A 19,968-nucleotide genomic window follows, 5' to 3' on the forward strand; every position below is an offset into this window, starting at 1 on the left:
GAATATTGTCCATATTAAAATTGATCGCCAAATGATTTTGAATTGTATGTTCAACAATTGTACAGCGTTCATGTAAACAAATGTGCACTTAGTTTTTAAGGAATGTAATATTAGTTTTCAGAATTAAAATAAAAAATAAAAATCCATTTGTCGATGTTATTTGTATTGTTAATTTAAATGGGAAAATTGCAAACAGAATTAATCATACTATTGCACGTGTTCACACCAATTTCTGACAATACAACCTGTAGTCAACAGCCACAGTCACGGAAGGTGAGAGAGGGCTTGGTTTTTGTCCAACCCCTTTTTGACATGACTTCCATTTGAACCGCAGCTCTGAGATGGAGGCATTTGCCCTTGGTGTGGTGCCATTTTCCAGTCAGCAGTGCCAGTACCTGTAGTCCTGGGTCAGAATTTATGTTAATTCAGCTGCAGTCTGGATAGATGGGATTTTGAATTGATGCTAAGCCCTGCAGGGTCAGCAGTGGGGTGTAAGCAGCAGGGCTGGCAACAAAAAAATGAAAATGCAAAAAAAGTATAAAGTATAATGAAAGAACATCTTCCCTGGTCAACGCAGCCAAAAGCCAAGTGTCCGAATGTTGTGCTTGTAAACGAGGTGCTTGGGGTCTGCCACACTGATCTTTTGAAGTCATTGATTTAATGGAAATAATTTGACTATAGAGCAAAGCATTGCTTTAGCATGCATGTCTAAAAATAGCTTTAGGTTATATTGAGTTTATTTTATTCCACATGATCGAAGAGAATAATAATCTGAGGTGGAGTGTTGAATAATGATTACAACAAACTGGGCTATCATGTGCTATATGTATTTCGTGTTCCAAAAATATGAAGTGCTCAAATTTAACAAAATGAATACTTATAACTAAAAATAAGATATTTAGATTAAATATTTATACAAGTAATGAAGAATAGCTGTTTCCATTTTAAATGGAATTTTTGATGCCAATTATAGATTATGTGAAGACACCCTACAATGGAAGTCCTTGGGGTTTCGTCTGCTGGTGGGCAAGCTTTCACCTGTTCTGTTGTCAAGGACAGAAAATACCAGGAACGACCCGAATGGCCTTGGCCACCATTTTACCAAAGGCCTGGCATGATTTCTTTAAATGCGCACACTGGCAACAAAATGGCAAAAAAAATGTATCCACCTCAGTACTCTAGCATCGTTTTTCTCTTTGCGCCTAATTAAATGGCTTTACCCCGCCTCATCAACGGCCATATTCAACTGTTGCTGTGTTTTTTTTTATGTACCATGCCCAAGACCCCAAATGATATCATTCGGCCAGATATCAATATATGCCAAATCCGTACGGTTGAAATGTATGTTAACGTTTTAGCTGCATATCCAAATGCTCTTTGCCAAACAGCGTGCGGTGGTTAAAGAAACCACATCCTTTTAGCAGATTATTACTTGCTATATATAGTACACGGAGGTATATGTTCGGCGCTAGAGATGGACTGTAAATAAACCATACACCCGAACACTAGGGGATGTTGGCGGAAAGCCCCAGGGGAAAAAAAACAACAGTGGCGATGTGTGTGTGTGTGTGTGTGTTTTTTTTTTTGTAGCTCTGTTCCCTCTGCCTGGCCAGTGTCACCCACCGGTGAGGACGTGCGCGGATTACATCACTGCGTCACGTGATAACTGTCGGAAACGCTCCCTGGTAGTAGAGTCGGTACAATCCATTTTGGTCCAGACAAGAGGAAGCGGGTGTGTGGTGTAGCTTCGACTCAGAAATAGGTATGGCTTTTGTTTTGCTTTTGGATCTAGTCCAACTATCATGCTTTGGGGCGGCATGGTTTAAACGATGATTTACAACACGTTATGCTGGTGTATTTCAAATGTATCCATCATTACAGGCTTGCTACAAAATTGGGTTGATTGGCACCCACTGGCTATGGTGATGAGGGAGAGACTCTACCACTTGTTTTCATATGATGGAGATTTTAGGGATTCAGTCATATGCGTGAATTTTGAGACTGCATGCTGAAGTCTCAAAATTATTACTGTGGGTACCTTTCGGAATAATCGTCGACATAATTTTTGTGACCTGTTTTGTAGCCAGATAGGGTGGAAAACGACATTAAACTGGCCTGGCGATGGGTTTTTGTTGTGCATAGTGTCATTTTTTAATATAACGTACCTTTTATCGCTGGCTTTAGCTCAGCGAGGAAGCATTCATCTATGCATTGTTGACATTTAGCATTGAATACATTTTCATTTTTTTCAGTTTTATTCTCGAGAATATGTTTGCGGGTAGTATTGCCCCGTCATTTTAATAACAGGCGTAATGCTCTGATTGCGCCCTGTGACAGAGGTCAAGATGACAGGTGTGTGAGGCAGGAGGGTGAAGGATTCAGTAAGAATTCCGAATGGAAAAACCCTTTCAGGAGAACTGAAATATGTTCTCCTCAGTTTTCCTCTTTGGTCTGTAGAAATAAACGGATTGGAATTACCTAACTTCTCGAAATGTCAAGTTAGTCTATGGGACACGATGTCCTTCTGGCCTATTTACACAACTTGGAGACAGTCCCTCTTCTTGAAATTGCTGATCTATACTGTAAAAACTGCTTGGTAGTGATCAGAGAATATCATTCCACCTCATCTAGCTTCATTTCCTCTGAATGGAGGACATATTGCAAGCAGCACTCTGAAGTTTTGCTAAAGCCGTCTCTTAAATGTTAAATTAACTGATCAGTTGTCCAATTTGGATTTTTTTCCTTGATGACTGTACATAGTCTTGAATATAAATGAGTCAATAAAGCTGCATATTGAATGCTAAGCATCCATTATTCTTAGAAATTAAAATGCAAGGTTAAGGGTTTGGTTGGGCCTACTACTCAGCTTTTCTACAATAATGTAATAATTTTCTACACTCTCATTTGAAATGTAATTTTAAATCTGTCCCAGTAACAGATTCTTAGTCCTTTTCAAGGATTTGAATATTTAAAAATATAAATGTCTGTAAATGGAATTGAGAATAATGGTATCATCATTTAAAGGTTTTGTTTTATTTCCAACCCTAAATAAACCTGAGATGTAGTCTACCACTAATTTATCGCATTCATTTTTGATTTCCCTTGATTTTGAAGGTAAAAAAAAAAAACTAAACTAAAAAAAATATATATATATCATTAAAGCCTAGCTGTGACAGACTAGGTCTTATTTTGATCCCAGTGTGGCTATTCATCCAAATGGTGTTTTTAACATTTATATCACCCTGACCTACATTTCGTGTGGCCCTTCGTCTGTTTTTTGTCATTGACAGTTGTTTTTAATCTAACTTGGTGAAAGCTTCTTTCAGTTTGCCTTATTGAGAGGGGTAATGCTGTTTTTCAGCCTGCTGATTGGCTCACCAAGTCACATGACCACATATTTTGATCCTTTCTTGTTGTGTTCAGCAACTTTAGCCTCTAAGGGAACAGCACTTAAATCTCATAGCCATTATGGCATGTACAGTAGGCCATATGTAACAATGGTAGTATTGTATTCACATAAACCCAAAGGAACAATTTCATGACTATCTTATGGAAATTAGTGTGTTTTGTAGGAGAAATTTAATAAACACATCTTTTTTCTATACATTCAGTACAGTAATGTGTTTAGTGAATATATAGCCTATCTACAGAACTGGGTGAGTGCAAGCAGAAGCCTGGTTGATGTTTACTAGACAGGTAGCTTAAGGCTCATTCTGAATAATGATGGTTGATTTTTAGGAATACAGTATGGCCTCTAAGGAATAAAAAATCTAACTTATTTAAAGCAGCAACTCCAATCAAGTGGTTGAGGCTCACCTCAACGTGTTTGGCCATCGCCAGCCTCTGTTTCTACTGTTGAGTCTTTATGCTCATGTTATGTTATGTCTTGGTAAAGATGGCAAAGATTTACATTTAAAGAAATGGTAAAATGACACTACTTTGTCAAAATGAGGGAGAACAGTCTGGAATTTTGTGGCTCATACTATCAGAGGCTCTAATATCCGTACCAAATCTGCGTCTCTGCGGTGCTCATTGTATTTCAGATGCTATCATTTACTACCCGCTAGCCAGAGATATTGCAAAGATTGCTGGGAAACATTACAGGTTCAAAGGCTAGAACCACCAGGTGACGTGTACGCCAGGGGAGATTAGAGCCTTTGTCATTTGATGTGACTGGTTCAGATAATGCAAAATAGTTATGACACTTATTTTTGTACAGGTTTTTTAGATGGTTTTTCTTGTTTATGTATTCATTTTTTATTAGTTGTACCATTGTCCTCAAATGACCTACCCAGCATGGCACAGTACATCAGTTGATTCTGAACTGGTGATGAATACTGTAATGTGTCTGAACAGTCACACAGTTATTTTAGCTTTGAGCCACCTCAGGCAGCTCTGCTATGTCAAGGGATTTTTTTTTCAGTAGTTCTTTGTTAATGTAAATCATATTGGGCACGGTAAGACAGCGTTTGTGTCTCTCCAGTCAGGTCATGTCTTTAAAGATGGAGATGGACGTCAGTGGAGTGTCCAGGACGCCCATGTCTGTTCTGCCTGCCGCTGAGCCGAAAGCCACCCTACAACTGGAGACGGAGAAACGGCGATGCTCCAGCACACCCTGTTCTCCCATCAGAGGTACTGTTTCGGGATACCAGATTGTCCACATGGACTCCAACTACCTGGTGGGTTTCACCACGGGGGAGGAGCTTCTGAAGCTGGCCCACAAGTGGCCGGGGACGGAGAAGGCCGCCACAGAGGCCTTGCCGAGCCCACGGGCAAAACCACTGGACGCGGGCCTCCACCGGGCCTCTCGAATTTACAAAACCAAGAGCCGCCACTACCAGCCTTACGACATTCCCGCCGTCAACGGCCGGCGGCGGAGGCGCATGCCCAGCTCGGGTGACAGTTACCTCAAGCCACCGCCAGGCGAGCCCAGCAAGGCCCTTCACGGCCCCCTACCGCTCTGCCTTCTGCGGGGGAAAAGGTCGCAGTCGCTGGACTACCTCAACGTGGACAAAATGAGCATGATGGAGCCAGCAGACACCGAGGTCCTGCAGCACCAGCTCCAACACCTCACTCTCCGAGGCGAGCGGGTGTTTACCCGGAACAAGACCTGAGGTGGGGGGGGGGGCAGCTCTCTCCCTCCCCCCCATCCCCCCCCAGCCCCCTCATGCCGGAGCCTGCCACTGTTCCCTGGCTGTGCATTCCTCTGAACAGGTCACGGGCAGTTCCTTAAAGGGATGGTCACAGATCTTTGTCAACTCATGAACCAGTAAACTTCAGGGCCACGCTTGACGTTACGTGGCTCGCTCTAGCACATGAATATAACAGTGAGCGAAGCTGTTTAGTGTTGTGTGGTATTCAAGGAGTGTTTAGGAAGGCGGGGTCTTTCAGGATTAGCAATAACGTGTATGCTTAATAATTTAGAAGTTTGTGTTTTCCCTTTTTTTCAGATTTGTTAAGGGATGTGACAAAATGTGGCAGAATTTAATTTCTCAGCCTTTTATTGCATTGTTGAGATGTCTCTAGCGAGTATTTACACAGGCAGTTCATCAAACAATAGCACACTTTTGTTCAACCTGACAAATTTGTCCCACCTATGAAGCTCATCTCCATTTATATGTGTATTGAATGATTTTATATTCGAAATATTGACTGTTGTACAAGCAAGGGTATTTAAACCTGAGTCTTTTGAGGGGATTTGTGAAGAAGCTTATTGATTGAGTGCTTGGGGTAAAATTAGCTCCTTACATACAGAATTAATCCCCACCTCAATTTCACAAAGCGATGGCAGAGACTGAACAGGGAGTTAATAGGATTTATTTAAACCCAGGTTTTTTGTGCGGAGGTAGAGTAGATCTTTCTAGAACAATCCCCATTGAAAGTGAAGGTGTGTGAAATATGACATTAAAACAAAAAGAAAAAAAAGATTTTGATAATATGCGTCATGCAGGTGTGTAATCTCTAAATGCATAGCTGTAGAAACCAAAGGATAAAATAACGGGTTTCCTGAATAGACTTGATAACCCAGTATTTTTTGGTTGATCCCAGAAGGAATGACAATCATCTTGATATACTTACCACTCCATTTATGACGCATAGAAGACAAATAAACATTTCATTTCTCATTTACTGACATTGTGTGAATAATGCTTTTTTTCAGGCCATCCCCTCAAATCTAAATGGAATTTTTTTGTTCTTTTATATGGGCAGTAGAAACCAAAAATTCCTAATAAATACATGCTACAGAATGGTTCAGAAATGATGAATTGAAAAACTGACCATCATCAATGTTCATTTTAGTTTGAATGAAAGTATGATTCTGCCTGATGTTCAGCTTGCCTTTAGGATTGTTGTGATCGGTGTAGGTAAAATTTTCATCATCCCCAAATTACTGTGAAATTATCCTTACTGTTTTATTGAATTAGTCTTTTAGAGGGTCATTGGTAAATATTTTGTTGATATGACTTGAATAACAATAAATACATGCAGCAGATTGACATAGATTATGTGTTAGAATAACCAGTAATCTGTGCAATGACAGAGCAGAATCTGAGTCTGATAAAAATGGCTACTGTTTCTGAATCAAACGAGTATTTTATTCCTGTTTCAGGTTGTAATTTACTTGTTTATGTTTTTTTTTTTATTATGTTTTTTGTTGCTTGCCTTTTAAATTTTTTAATATACTGGTAATTGTAGTAATTTTCCTCTGGTATTTTATGAGTATTTTATTGTGTTAAAGTTACTGAAAAGGCACTATAGAAGCACCTTAATCCCATGTAATGACAATATATACAGTGGTATGTGATTCTCTTATATGATGGTGAATTATTGTCTTTGTGGACCATTTTTTTTTCCAAAATCGGCCAGTAAAATTCATATTTGACAATTATTTGTTACTATTTTAACAGAGATAGTGAATTTCACTATCCATTGGAGAGTGCAGATGTGAAGAATACAGATTAAAATATATACAGATTTTTTGGATTACGTTCTTGTTTCCGTCTGTTTAGCAGTAATACATTGATGGGTTTACCTGTGTTTTGTTGGAACCTGTGAAAATTGGCTGAACTTTTCAGTAGCTTTCTTGATGTTTTTTCATGTTTACCTCCACAGTTCTGAGTTTTAGGACTATGCCAGAATATATGTCCTTACATGTGTGTTCACAACTTATATACTGACAGGAAGTTGATGCATTTTTAAAAAAGCAAAGTTTGTCCACTGTTTGCTGTACCGGCCTGTGTTTTCAATTTCTGGCAAATTGGAAAATGAAAATATGGGCAAAATGCACATGCATGTCCTGTTGGATTACAGGGAGCACATTTTAAAAGCTGTTACCTTTTAAGGTTCCATGCAACATACATAGACTGTATCGGATTTTTTGTGACCTTACACTTGACATCATTATTAAAACACTAAACTGTAGACTGCCTCCGTTTCTCTGTTTTTTAATGAAGAAACCTCAGGTTAAAGTGTGTTTCAAAAAAGGTTTTTAACTTTTTTCAGTGGAATATACAGGATACCTACCATCCATCATCCATCAATTCAGTTTGTGCAGCTTTACTGATTAGGCATTGTTAAAGATTCTCAGTGCAAAACAAGGCAACACAAAAACCTTTCTGTAGGCATGGGGTGGAGCTTTTTCATACATTTCATTAATTTTAAAGACCGCAAGAGAAGACAAAATGTTACAGTTGAAATGCGTGCACAGACATACAGTGGGTATAGTAGCAGTTAAATGCCTTCGTCAGATTAATGCATTTAAGAAAGTGACACATTTTCAGGATGTGCTTACAGGGACTATAGCAGCATGCAGCCCCTTTTGAACCTTTTTTGAAATTCCTTTTTAATCCAGACCCAATTCCATTGTTATTGATTGCATATTAGTTCCAATTCTGTAGTTTCCTGTTCTTGCCATATGAATGTAATGTGTTCTGTTCTAGGTCCACCCAATCAGTACAATTTCTCAGGCAAAGTATTTATTGGAAGATTGGTAGAGCAGCTGTCTGCAGTAACTCGCTTTAGGAATGCAGCAATTCATTCTTTTCTATGGTAACGTTGTACTATAATACACATATGAATCCCATTACAAATATGATAAAAATGAACACGTTTGCAAATAAATGGTGTGTACAGGTAAAATATTTCAGAACACCAAGTTACAATTAATCAATCCAAGTTACTGTGGAAATGATTACATTTCTCCCACAATGTTATGGTTTATTCAGTTTTGAATACAAAAAGACAGCTGCTTTAATTCATTTCAAAGAAGTTTCCAGTTTCACAGCTGATTACATATGAAACAAAAGGCTGTTTATATGAGCTGTACCTGTTACTGAGCTGATCCATGTGTGTTTTATGGAGACAATGTGCTGTCAATACTGCTGAATCGCCACTAGAGGGAAATCCTTCCACCTAATGAATAACTGTCAGACTTCAAGTCATGTGCATGGAGTTTAAAACTGCATACCGGAATGTTTCACCCAAAGACATTTCTTCATTTATATTAGCTGTTTTTAGATATTTTTCATAAATTATTTCCATTCTTTATATTTAGCTGTATTTCTCAATATAATGAAAAGGCTGGAATTTCACAAAATAGGTTTGAAACCTGAGGGCTGTAAATTCTAAATTTCCACCCTTCAGGTCAGTTTATCTCCCCAAAATCACTGGCTATTTAATACCTAATTGCCCACTGAGCATTTTTTGTGTAATTTATTAGATTATTATTATTGTAAGCCCATTTTGTCACAGGTAATTTGTGTACACAATGTATGACCCTGATGTTTCATTCCACAAGCACTGTGCAGTAACACTAGTGGCAAAAGAACTCATCATGCACCCATGATGCAGTGAAGCATGCTACGGCCCTAAAAGGAAACCAGCCTGCAACATGTTAAGGCCTGAAGAGGAAGCAGGCCGGCAACATGCTCTGAAAATCATGTGAATGCTGAGGTGAGGTGCCAGTAACATCAAAACAAACAATGCGAGAAGTGGTGTCTTTATTTAGATTTAGGGTAAAGGGGAAAATGGGGAGGAAACTGATGGGGGGGGGGGGGGGGGGTGTTCTCCCGCAGGTCGGGCATCTGTCTTGCTCACACACCACAGCCTGCTATATACTGCCTAACATCATGGCCCTGGCAGCGATTACGCCAGGCCACCCTGCAGAGAAACACCACACCTTTCAGGCTGACATCACATGACTACAGTGTTGAGAACATGGCAATGGTGGCTGTCAAGGAAAACTGAATATTTTACAATGCTATTGCAAAATACAGTCTCCAATACATGCATGCAATTACACAGATAAAAGTGACAATAACTGATGTATTCAGCATCTGCGGTGTATATTGACATTAAGTACATCAAAAATTTAAATGTCTTATTTTATTTCAAGCCATTTTTCTTGTCTCATGAGAGCAGCCAGTATTACCAACAGCATATGACCACCTCTGAGATAAGAATGATAGACTGAAATTGAGCTCAGAGAAACACAGCACTAAGCTGAACCAGAGGGCATGTGTGAGGATCAGAGAGAGATTTAGCTAAACAGTTCAACACACCGGTTCATTTTAAAGATGGTCACTTTCATAAGCCTTTTAAGTCACATGTTAGCACTGCAGAATTACTCCACTGTATTCTTACCATGCTCTGATCCCATTGGGGTCTCTGACCACACGCTTGGCGCATTCAATGGCCACGCTGATGTCAGAGGACAGGAGCTCTGACAAGACAGGGAAGAGGAAGGTGCGGTCAGTCAGCAGCTCCAAAGTGTGTCAAGGGAGGGACTCAGAGGAAAAAAAAGGGTGTCTGAAGCAGGGCATTTCTCCATCAGCTGAGCACCGTGAAATTTCCCTTTAATGCATACATGTGATCAGGATGCAAAATGAAAGCCGTATTCCAGAAGAATCCATTAGAATTTGAAAACAAACCCCAAGTGCTGTGTTTTGTGGTTGTTTGCACATAGCAGAGACCCTTAAAAGACTGATTTGTCAACAGAACCTTGCTGATGTTTATGCATAATTACATTAAAATAAGAGCAATCCTGAAGTGCTTTTGAAGGGGGGAGTGGAGATAATAGAGGCCCATGACTCCAAGCTCACAGTGACTCAGCATTTTAGCCTCACAAAAGGTGAGTTACACAAAGACTTGGGGATGTGGGGACACCTGCCTTACAAAAATACCACTCTGACCCATGGCTTTGTTTTGTCACTCACTTCCTGTTCACTCACCCTGCTCCTCCACCACTTAATATGACTGAGCCTGACCGACCCGGGTCAGTTCCACTTACGGGAGCAGGAGATGTGACAGGCGTTCTGAGTGCGAATCCTTCCATCGTTACACCACCAGCGGCTGTTGATCTGGAAAATGCCGTAGTCAGTGGATCCGTCGGTGTTGCGGTTGGTAGCCTGGGTGTTGTAGCCTGATTCCCACTTGGCCAGGCAGACCCCTGGGAGGACCAGAATCCAACATCATTACAAAGCACTTGCATTGAAAAAGTTTAAGAGCATGTGATCTGCAGTCAATTTATGCAACTCCTGTTGCTAGCAATCAAATTCAGCTTAGATTGTTTTATGCAGCTTCCAGTGCAGTCCATCTGTATCTTTTGCAGCTCATTGTGCAGGGTAGGCATCTAATTTATTCCATGCCAATCACTCCATGACTGGCAGAAGCTACCATTTGTGTAAGAGAGAAAATTGGGCGAAGTCACATTCAATTAAGGCATAGCTATGATGGGTTGTTTAAAGATTTGGACATCAGACTAAGAAAATACACCTATTGCAATTAACAGAATTTATAACAGTTTGTGTTTTCTATGTTGAAATGATAATTGATCATCTTGGTTTATAATTGGAATTGATAACAAACTGATGTATTTTTATTGCATATAAATTTTGTTAGTTTTATCACCATCAACAACAGTATTTAAATGATGGTTCAAGGTTTGCCATAAAACTGCAGGAAGATGTGGCTGCTTTGAGCTCCATCAGTACTTACAGTCACCCAGGGAGACCCCTCTGTAGCCGTCCATCCCTGCTTGCTTGAGTCTCCTCGCCAACTCGCATCGTTCAAACACCTTGGCACTTGCGGCGGCCACAAGGAGCAAAAAGACCAGAACCCTCATTCTGACAGGAGAAAGGTTCAGTTTCTGAATGCCCTTACTGCCTGTGACAGTCCTTTATATAGTCTCAGGAGTTTGAAACAACTGACGCCAGACCAGTCGTTATCGGTAACATCTGAGAAGGACCTATTTCCGCAAAAGTGAAAAAGAGGAATTAGCTACCCCAGATTATGCAATTTTGGAGATGGCACTTTTCAAACATCTGTTATTCATTATTCCAGTCCAGTTAGTCCATTAATCCATTAATATTGTATCACAGAGCAAGGATTGATGACAGGGTTATGTCTGAATGTCAGTGTGGTGTTTGCGGGCATAATTTGAAAGAAAAAATCCTCTTCAAAAATCAAATAATACAATTGATCCAAGCCCAGAGCTTTTCATAGACTACCTTGGAAAATAAGCTTGATTGATTAGATGGCATTGAAGTAATGAGGTATTTGAAGTATTTGTGAGACGTAAGGCCTCGGGCCCATTGTAGTTCTCCCTGTGGGTGTTCCTGAAGAGGGCCTAACTATCAGCACTGTGTAGGCGTGGGCTATGCCCTACCATCCTGTAACAGCAGATCATCCCCCATCCTAACTGTACGCATATATTAAATTAAAAAACTAGTGGCTAATATATTTAAATATATTGTGCAATATATGCAGAAATATTCCAGTATGAACTGGTAAAAACTTATAGACCACACTTTGGTACATGGACTGCAAGTAAAAACTTATATTCCTTATATTTGTAAAACCAATTATATTTTAACCATATATTGACAGATATATCTTGTTCATTGCTGTAGAGAAAGCACACATGCACTCAGGGATGAACAACACTCCATCCTCTTTTTTTCTAACAGAGGGATTGTCAGGTATCCATGGTAACATACTGCAACCGGTGTTTCACATTCTCCACGAGGTCATGATCACTACCTTGACTTCCTGATTTGGGCATGGTTGCATAAGTTCCACATTTTGTTGCAGACTGTTTCTGCTAAACAGGGGTCAGAATTGTAGGGCAATTTTACTTGTGAGTTATTCTTACCCTGGTCTGTTCTCTTTCTTCTTTCAGTACATGAAGTACTTCGTTCTTAGCAGATGCCTTTTTTGTGCATGTCATCCATTTAAACCACTGATTCTCAATCCTGCTCCTGGGCCCCCCCTGCTCCGCACGTTTTCCATCTTTCCCTGCTCTACCTACCTGACTGAACTCATCAGTGGCACTTTTGATTAGCTGAGCACACCTGATTTAATCAAGAGCATGTTAATCATCTCAATCAGGTGTATTTGGAGCAAGGATAGACTGAAGATATGCAGGACAGGGGGGCTCCAGGAGTAGGATTGAGAAACACTGATTTAAACAAATGCATATTCACTGTAGCAATTCAGAGCAGAGCACAGCAGCACTGTCCCACCTGAGAACTAAACCTGCAACCTTTGGGTTACAAGCCCAGTTCCTGAACCACTGTACCACACTGGTACCAACTGTCACAAGGTGCTTTCACCAAGTGACTGCAGTAGACATTTAACAAACTGACAGACAGAAAAGTGTTGCACCTGTATGTGGAAGCATCACAGTCAATGGTTTCAAATTATAGTTCCAGACAAACCTAACCACACTTCATCACAAGTCAAACAGTCAGACTAACCAGTTTAAACCTGAAACTGGTCTGCTTGAACCCTCTTTTCAGCTGCCCAGTAAAGCACATGTTGAACATTTGGTCTGCAAGCTGAACAAGATTAGTCCCCACTACAACCTTCACCTGTAAAGAATTCCTGGCTGTAAATGTTTGAACTACATGTGAAGGGGAGACTGCGTCTCTCCTAGAAACAATGTTGATTGTTAATCTGTGTTCTTTAAAATGTTAAACGTTCAAGGGCCCATCATCCATATAATTGAAATTTACAATAACAGGTGTTATTGTATCAAGTGCATCCAAACCTGTTTTTTGCTTGTTTGTAATTGTATTTGTCTGCGTGAACCAGCCAATTGGTTAATGAGCCACACCTGCCTAATCTGAGGCCTATTAAATACAGGTGTGTGGGTGCAGCGCAAGGGGGCTCATTTTGTTTCTGTTTCTGTTTGTGCAGGCTGGGGGGGGGGTTTTTGATGGGGGTTTGGTTTGGTTTGGTTTGGTTTGGTTTGGTTTGGTTTGGTTTGGTTTGGTTTGTTCTTCTGTTGTATTTGTTTTTTGTGAGGAGTGTTGGCCAGCTTCTCCACACTACACTTTGTACCTCAGAGCTACCCCCAGGCCACCTTCCCTTTGTTTTTTTTTTTTTTCTTTCCTCTGTAATTGCAGGCTTTTGTATCCTGCACACACTGCCTGGAGATGGTCGCATCTATTTATAGAACATAAACAGTAACTAGAAGCAGGTGAAAGTGAGAGTCATTCCGTTCTCATTTTCAAGGGGTCAAGTCACGCACGTAGGGCTTGAGTTATCAGCATTATTGACGTGCCCAGTTAGAGAGGAGGCACGGTGTCAAGCAGTGAGCACAGATGCTGTTTACCAACAGCAGCAAGTTATGTCGCCCTATTCATATGCAACCTAAATAGGGGTTGTGCCCTCATCCCAGGAAAAGAACATCAACACCCTGCTGTTTTTGTGACATTGAGAAAGTCCATTGGGTTAAAGTTTAGAAGTTTCCTTGAAGTCCATCTTTGACTTTTTTTTTCTTGCTCATGATATATTGAATGATAGGAATTGCAGCAATGTTGAATAATAAACAGATCTTTATCATGTAGACAGGCTTGTTTAGTACAAAAAAATAAAGACTTGTGTTGCTTGCTTTAGAGTTATGGCACAGATCAGTTATTTTAGTGTAAGGTCAGTTTACAGTAAGCACCAACCTCAAATGAGAAGTGAGCTTAAAAAAAGGAACTGGAACTGATTTACAGCAAATCTGAATGTATATTTATCTTGGCAAGATAAGGGCAAGATTTCCCCTTTTGCAATCACATTCAATCACTTCTTTAATCCGGATGACTTTTTGCACAATCGCAGTGAATATTTGTCATATATATTACATACGACAAATATTGCAATGCAAAATTGTTGTTGGAACTCATATGTTCAGCTCTCAGCTGCATATATTTTAAATATATTTTTCAATATATGATGTTTGCAATACTGCGTGTTCTAAAATATATGCATATTACACATATGAAAATGAGTTTACAGACAGTATATATTGACAATCATACATTTCATAACCTCAAATTTTACATGTTAATACATACACTATATTCTCTGTGCCTGTCTGATATTTCACTGAATCTCTCACTCATTCCTATTTGTTTGCCTGTAAATTTCTCCAAGGCATAGAACATAGCATATATTCTCCATCAGCCTTAATTGCTCAGCCCAGGCTTTTCTGAGATCTTCCATCTGCATCTTTGCAGCCTGCAGATGTGACTTTGCTCGTGTGATTTTGCTGACTGTGGCACCACAAAGAGGGCACAAATATGATCTGATAGGAAACAAACCTTTTTCTTCTTTTAATCTTTTTTGAAGCATCAAAATGAAAAGCAAATACATGCATTGAAAACTTAGGTTAAAGACTTCAGTCTGTACTTCTAAAACACATCAAAAGTTGAAGCTTTTGACTTGCAGCTCTGGCGGGCACCAAAAGATCATTATGTGGGTATGTGGACTGCTTCATTTGTGCCAGCGTGGGCACTTTGCACCAACATCTGCATGATTTCAGACTTGGTTTGTCCTCTGACAGTCAAGGACTGGAATGAGTGTGACACAATCTTTTCTGCTGGTTGGATTGTGTAAATCAGGGTTCCTAAAGTACATTCTCTATGGTTTCCTGATGAACATTGAGATCTAACTGATGTATTGTGTTTGCAGTACTGCAGGTCTAGCGGTGGCAAATCGGCATGCTGCCTTATAAGGCCTTTTTTAAGAAACAGCATACGTTAACATACAGTAAACTAAGAAATGAAACACAATGAACATATAGGATTATATGTTAAAATATCTAATATACTCTGTATATTGGAGCACAAAATATCTAAAGCACGCTGTCAATAGTAATGCATTTTGTAACCTGTCAGCATTGGTTATATTATGTTGCTTGGCCCTTTTCTTAGACTTCCAGTTCTTAGAAAAGCACAAAGATGACTTTGTTCTTCTAATCTTTAAAACAATGGTGCCAAAATCCATACAAAGACTGGGACTGATAGAAGCACACACCCTTTTCTTTGCAGTGAAATATCAAAATGAGTCAGCATGTGACTTGTGATCCAAAGTATAAGGTGTCAATTTGCACTTTAAAATGCAAACAAAGGTTTATGCTTTGCCGGGAAGTCCTCCCAGGTATCAGAAAATTATCAGAAAATTATTAGGCATGCTGCCTGGTTTGTGCTGAAGTAGGCACGTTGCACCTCCAGCAAGTGATTTTTATGTTAAGCTCAGATTTGTTTCAGGCACAAATCTTTTTAACAGAAAACAATTTTGTGCATTTCTCAACAGAGTCAATCTGCTGGGCATATTGCATTCTTTTTAGGGTATATTGCATGGTCACAAAGTACAGTATATTGCATTGTCACAATATATGACATAGTCACAGAGTATATTGCATGGTACCAACGTATTGCATGACCACAAAGTACTGTATATTGCGTGGTCACAATGTTCATTAATGCACTTTCCTCTCTGTCATGCATGAATGTTGGCTTTAAATTGAACATCACTTCCCTCAAGTCAAATTTCAGGTCCAGCTGTCAGGTGTGGTGTCATTGGCAATGCAGTCATGCCGCAGGCCAATGAATATGGTCAACAGGATCAAGTGCCACAAAAAAATTAGTTCCATAGCAGCCTATGGTCTTTCACAGTCAGGGGAGTTGAGGAGTAATTTTCTTACAACAATCTCATTGAAAGGAAAACTACCACACGGGGAAACACTCAATGGGGAAGATACTGTACATTCTTTACTTAAAAAAAATGGATTCAGTCTGTTTTTGAATAGACACAGCAGTCATGGTAGCTGATTGGTGGTTCTACTGTTGGTTTTAGGGTCAGAAGTGATTTTCAAGTTGGAACCGAAAAAAGTGAAATGAAGACAGAACATTGTGTGAAAATGTTTCTGGTTCATGTTAGAAGGCGTTTTGTAAATTCCAATTTGAACAGCATTCATTAACTGGAATTTGCTCCGTGGTGTTCATTTCTTTTGAAGAGGGCTTTTGCATTATGCCTTTGACCATCAAAACTGTGTCAGTCAAATGGCGTGCTCCACATTGCACCTGGGTTCGTGCATTAACATTGAACATTGACTTTGACTTATCTCCTAATCCCCTTATAAATCCAAATTAATGTTTGCTGTGTGATACAATGATAACTTGAGTAGCAAATGATTGAAACATGCTCCTCCAAAGTAACTGATAATGACTGGGCTGGCCTCAGCTGTTTTGAACTCCTGAGACTATATAAAGGGACTGTCAAAGGCAGTAAGAGCATTCAGAAACTGAACCTTTCTCCTGTCAGAATGAGGACCCTGGTCTTTTTGCTACTTGTGGCCGCCGCGAGCGCCAAGGTTTTCAGTCGGTGTGAGCTGGCGCGGAGACTCAAAGACGCAGGGATGGACGGCTACAGAGGGGTCTCCCTGGGTGACTGTAAGTATGGAAAAAGGTCTTCCTGCAGTTTTATGTCACACCTAAACAATTAACACTATTTTAGAGGATGATGAAATTAGATAAATTAATATGCAGTATAATAAATAAATGTTATCAATTCCAATTATAATTTAAAATGATTATTAATGATGATTATTATTTCATTGTAGAAAACACAAACTCCCATGAATTCCTATATTTATTCCTATACATACTCCACCCATTCCTATAGGTGTGCTTTCTTAATCTGATATCTGAATCTTAAAGTGATCCATCATAGCCATTCCTTAAAAGAAGGTGATATTGCCCAATTTTCTCTCTTGGAATAACAGAAAAAGTCTCTCATGGAGAGTTGCATAAAGCAATCTGAGGTGGATTTCATTGCAAGTGACAGGAGTTGCTTATAAATGACTTCAGGTCACATGCTCTTAAGGATTGTCAGAGAAAGTGCTTAGTATGCTTTGTAATAATGCTGGGTTTGGGTCCTGCCAGGGGTCTGCCTGGCCAAGTGGGAATCGGACTACAACACCGATGCCATCAACCACAACACCGACGGATCCACTGACTACGGCATTTTCCAGATCAACAGCCGCTGGTGGTGCAACAACGGAAGGACCCGCACTGAGAACGCCTGTCACATCTCCTGCTCCCGTAAGTGATATTGACCAGGTTTGGTCAGGTACAGACAGGTACAGTCAAATACGGTCAGGTACAGTCACATGATGTGGAAGAAAGGTTTCCTCACATCCCATAGCCTCTGTGTCACTTAGTCTTTGTGAGAATGAAATATACATGTCAGTGTGAGGTTTTTCTGGAAGCCCCTGGGATTCCTCTGTGAAAATGTTATTATAATCATATATAAATGTTAACAAGTTTTCATTCATAAACCAGTCTTTTGCCACACACAGAACGCTCTCGATGGTGTTTGCTTTAAAATTCTAATGGCTTCTTCTGGAATATAGCTTTCATTTTGCTTTCTGATCAGATGTATGCGTCAAACAGGAATTTCATGGTGCTCAGCTGATGGTGTTTGTTGGAGAAATGCCCTGCTTTAGGCACCTTTTTAAGTTACTCTGAGTCCCTCCCTTGACACACTTTGGAGCTGCTGACTGACAGCACCTTCCTCTTCCCTGTCCTATTAGAGCTCCTGTCCTCTGACATCAGCGTGGCCATCGAATGCGCCAAGCGTGTGGTCAGAGACCCCAATGGGATTAGAGCATGGTAAGATTCCCGATGGAGTAATCCTGTGTGGCAAACATGTGACTTAAAAGGCTTAGTTAAGTGACCATCTTTAAGATGAACTGGTTCAGTTAATTTAATAAAAAAAATCTCTCATCTTCACGCATGCCCTCTGTTCACCTTAGTGCTGTGTTTCTCTGAGCTCAATTTCACTTCTTATCATATCGTATCATTCTTATCTCAAAGGTGGTCATATATTCTTCTCCCAAGCCAGCCATTTTTAATATGGCTGCTCTCATGAAAAAAACGATATGGGTTGATGTAGTATTGGACATTTTCATTTTTGATTTACTTAATGTCAACATATGCTGCATGTTAAATATATCAGTTATTGCCATCTGTGTAATTGCATGCATGCATCAAAGACTATATTATGCAATATTCAGTTTTCCTTGACAACTGCCATTGTCATTCATCGTCATGTTCTCAACATTGTAGTCATGTGATGTCAGACTGAAAGGTGTGGTGTTTCTCTGCAGGGTGGCCTGGCGTAATCACTGCCAGGGCCATGATGTCTGGCAGTATGTGGCAGGCTGTGGTGTGTGAGCAAGACAGACACCCAGCCTGTAAGAGAACGCACCCCCAATTGGTCTTCTCCCTACTTTTCCCCTTTACCCTAAACCTGAATAAAGACACCAGTTGCATTCCCCCACCGTGTGTTTGGAAGTTGCTGGCACCTCCCTTTTTCAATAAAGGGTCTTCAGAACCTTTGATAGAGCGAAATTCATTCAGAGGAACTAAAAGTACATTATTTCCTCTTTTATTCCTTTTTTATTGGCACGCTTCTCTGCAAAATTTGTAGAATATAGAGTATATTGTGTAATTACTATAATGAAATCACGCAGTATTGTGTAATTCCATATGCTGTGCATGTATTCACTATTGAACGTTGAATATGGATAAAGCCATATTTAGCAATATTTTGCTTATACTTTCAACTGAAACTTGAAAGTATATGTTGGTTTTAGATCTGTCTTTTTGGAAGGTGATATAAACAACCATGTTTTGAAGAAAAACAATTAGAATTTTCAACCTATCAAATCCTCTGTATATGATAGTAAATACCAGAGCAGATGTTATGGAAGACAGATGTCTGAATTTCTTCAAGATTAAATATATCTGATAGGTTTCTTTCACTGCATGATGCTAAACGATTCAGGATGCAAACATTTTGCTGAATCATTAGATCAACATAAGAGGATGATGGTTAAAAAAACAACCCCAAGACAACCCTTGACAGCCTGGTTTAATGATTTCAATGAAGGGAAGAAAGAATAGCAAACAATATATAAAATGCATTTCCCTATGAACATGTCTATAACAATACCACTTATTTTACATTCTTGCCATTATCAATCACTTGATTGCAAGCATTTACATAAAGGATCATAAAGTGATCCTTATGAGGAAAATATGTGATATTGAATAATAGGCCTGTTCTCCAATTCATTCAGAACTGTCTGCTAGTGCCCATTATTTATAAGGTGCTGTGCTGGCCTATTTAAAATAAAAAAGTAATAGCAAAAAATTACATTTTAGAAAATAATACAAAAATTCACCTAAAATATATATGTACAGATTAAATAATCATCGAAGCTCTGTTGCAGAGATTATTCCTGACAGACTGCATTACCACGCTTTACCCAAAATAATGCTATTTGTGTAGACTTACAAAAACATATTTGGTGAAATCTATTTAAGCTTGGCAACTCAGAAAGGTGAACAGGTGCTTAACTCTTTCCATGCTTGTTTCTGGAAGCCCAAAGCGCTAAGTTAGCTGCTAAATCATTACTGAGCCACTGTAGTTGCACTGTGTTAGCACCACATTGCAGTTCACTGCTTCAGAACATGCTATGAGAGAGAGCTGTGTCCCTTCACCATATCTCCAACTTTGTATGAATGGCTTTGGTTTAAAAGAGTGGCAGGATAGGGCTTTACACAGTGGAGTGCTTTTTTACACATAATTACATTTGTGGTAGGATAAAAAATGCAGTGATACACCGTA

At 39.6% G+C, this 19,968-nt stretch overlaps 3 protein-coding genes across 3 annotated transcripts; 2 read left to right on the top strand and 1 right to left on the bottom strand.

The window, feature by feature from the left end:
* Window positions 1-1,703: 1,703 nt before the first annotated feature.
* LOC118778534 (macrophage immunometabolism regulator-like) lies at window positions 1,704-5,157 on the top strand. The gene is made up of 2 exons (XM_036530105.1): window positions 1,704-1,762; window positions 4,484-5,157. The coding sequence occupies exon 2, from the start codon at window positions 4,491-4,493 to the stop codon at window positions 5,112-5,114; it is 624 nt and encodes a 207-aa protein (XP_036385998.1). The 5' UTR covers window positions 1,704-1,762; window positions 4,484-4,490; the 3' UTR covers window positions 5,115-5,157.
* A 3,868-nt stretch (window positions 5,158-9,025) lies between these two features.
* LOC118777578 (lysozyme C-like) lies at window positions 9,026-11,162 on the bottom strand. Its single transcript, XM_036528668.1, has 4 exons — window positions 10,996-11,162; window positions 10,289-10,447; window positions 9,643-9,721; window positions 9,026-9,159 (listed from the first exon to the last, which is right to left on the bottom strand). Exons 1-4 carry the CDS (start codon window positions 11,120-11,122, stop codon window positions 9,093-9,095), a joined length of 432 nt encoding a protein of 143 aa, XP_036384561.1. The 5' UTR covers window positions 11,123-11,162; the 3' UTR covers window positions 9,026-9,092.
* A 5,435-nt stretch (window positions 11,163-16,597) lies between these two features.
* On the top strand, window positions 16,598-18,509 carry LOC118777706 (lysozyme C-like). Its single transcript, XM_036528817.1, has 4 exons — window positions 16,598-16,724; window positions 17,217-17,375; window positions 17,867-17,945; window positions 18,443-18,509. The coding sequence occupies exons 1-4, from the start codon at window positions 16,598-16,600 to the stop codon at window positions 18,507-18,509; spliced, it is 432 nt and encodes a 143-aa protein (XP_036384710.1).
* Window positions 18,510-19,968: the final 1,459 nt, after the last annotated feature.

Source organism: Megalops cyprinoides, chromosome 5 (genome assembly GCF_013368585.1).
Source record: "Megalops cyprinoides isolate fMegCyp1 chromosome 5, fMegCyp1.pri, whole genome shotgun sequence".
NCBI classification, from domain to species: Eukaryota; Metazoa; Chordata; class Actinopteri; order Elopiformes; family Megalopidae; genus Megalops; species Megalops cyprinoides.